The sequence below is a fragment of the Castanea sativa genome, chromosome 7 (genome assembly GCF_040712315.1).
Source record: "Castanea sativa cultivar Marrone di Chiusa Pesio chromosome 7, ASM4071231v1".
Lineage (NCBI taxonomy): Eukaryota > Viridiplantae > Streptophyta > Magnoliopsida > Fagales > Fagaceae > Castanea > Castanea sativa.
Genome location: NC_134019.1, coordinates 11,219,790 through 11,221,068, shown reverse-complemented (window position 1 = coordinate 11,221,068; position 1,279 = coordinate 11,219,790). Strand labels below are relative to the sequence as shown.

The 1,279-nt window shown below is 35.5% G+C and overlaps 1 protein-coding gene across 1 annotated transcript; it reads right to left on the bottom strand.

Annotated features, from left to right (window-relative positions):
* Positions 1 to 315: 315 nt before the first annotated feature.
* LOC142642435 (antimicrobial ginkbilobin-2-like protein) lies at positions 316 to 1,279 on the bottom strand. Its single transcript, XM_075816784.1, has one exon. It carries the CDS (start codon positions 1,241 to 1,243, stop codon positions 515 to 517), a length of 729 nt encoding a protein of 242 aa, XP_075672899.1. The 5' UTR covers positions 1,244 to 1,279; the 3' UTR covers positions 316 to 514.

Below are 1,279 nucleotides of genomic sequence, written 5' to 3'. Positions count from 1 at the left end.
TAGAGATAAGTTAAATCTTTTAAGATTTTTATATAGTTATGGTTTAAGTTTTCAGCAATGATATTCTCAAAAAAAAAAAAAAAAAAATAGCAATGTTATAAATACAATAAATTTTACAATTATTGAAGTAAAAAACTGTGATTAATGTATACTTCATTTTCACATAAGACCACTACTAACATTACTTTTCATCTATACCAATGCCACCTCAATAATTGTAAAATTTGTTTAAAATTTATTGCAGTATTAGACTTTTTGTTAAGTTTTTTGAAGTCATCCACCCTACTTGTCCATTTAAGGATGCAAAATTTGTCATTTATCCGTAACAGTCATAAAAAGAAAATTTATTTAACAACATATGAGGATGGTTGAAAGTTGAAACATCCAACGAATACAAAGTAGGTTCTATTTCTGCATTCTTCCAAAATGGAGAATCATCATAAGGGTGTTTCTACAAACACTTTATTTTATGTTACGACATATGGGTAGTTCTAAACCCTAGGACGTACATAATCTAAGAATTGACAAATGGGTAAATCTCGTATCTTATGTTACAACTCCCACCAACAACTCTTCCTCCTTCTTTCCCATTACAACATCGGGGAAGTTCACCAATTGCACCATCAAGACACTTGAAGCAGTCACTGTTAGAAAGATCCCTAGTGCATTGGGCCAAACCATAAAGCTTCTTTGATTCTCCAAGCTCTAGCTCTCCAACTGCATACAGTTTTGGAGTAACAGATGCTTCTTTGGCTAGGAGGCTCAACAACTTTCTTGTCTTTTCGTTAAATGTTGTCGGATAGCTAACATTCCTCAAGTTCCACATGTAGAACTTGTTTTGATTATCAATTTGGCCAAAGAAATCCTTGTTCAAGTACTTCACAAGACAATTGTCGTACCATATAATGGCACCTTTATTGTATGGGCAAAGTTTGTGAATTTCATTACTAGCCTCATTGACACAAGTCCTGCAGTCTGTGGTTGCAACATCACCACGACAAAGAGCAAGTCCATTAGTTTGGTATGGATATGAACCCACTGAACCAAGACCAAAGCCCAGGAGAGGGGTTTGATAGTAAAGGTTACCCAAGAGCTTTTTTAGGTTTGATTCATATGGGTCATTGGTGGTGAAGTTCTCAGAGCTTGAACAGAAATGGAAGAGAGGGCTAGCTCCAAAAATGGTTTGGAGAAAGAGAGCAAAGGTTAGGAAGTAGATGGAGAAGGTGAAGTGTGAGGAAGACATTGTCAAAAGGAGATGAGAGGGTGATTGATGGGTTTA

Excerpts from the sequence above, each read along its gene's own strand:
- LOC142642435 (XM_075816784.1), bottom strand. The coding sequence starts at position 1,243 with ATGTCTTCCTCACACTTCACCTTCTCCATCTACTTCCTAACCTTTGCT.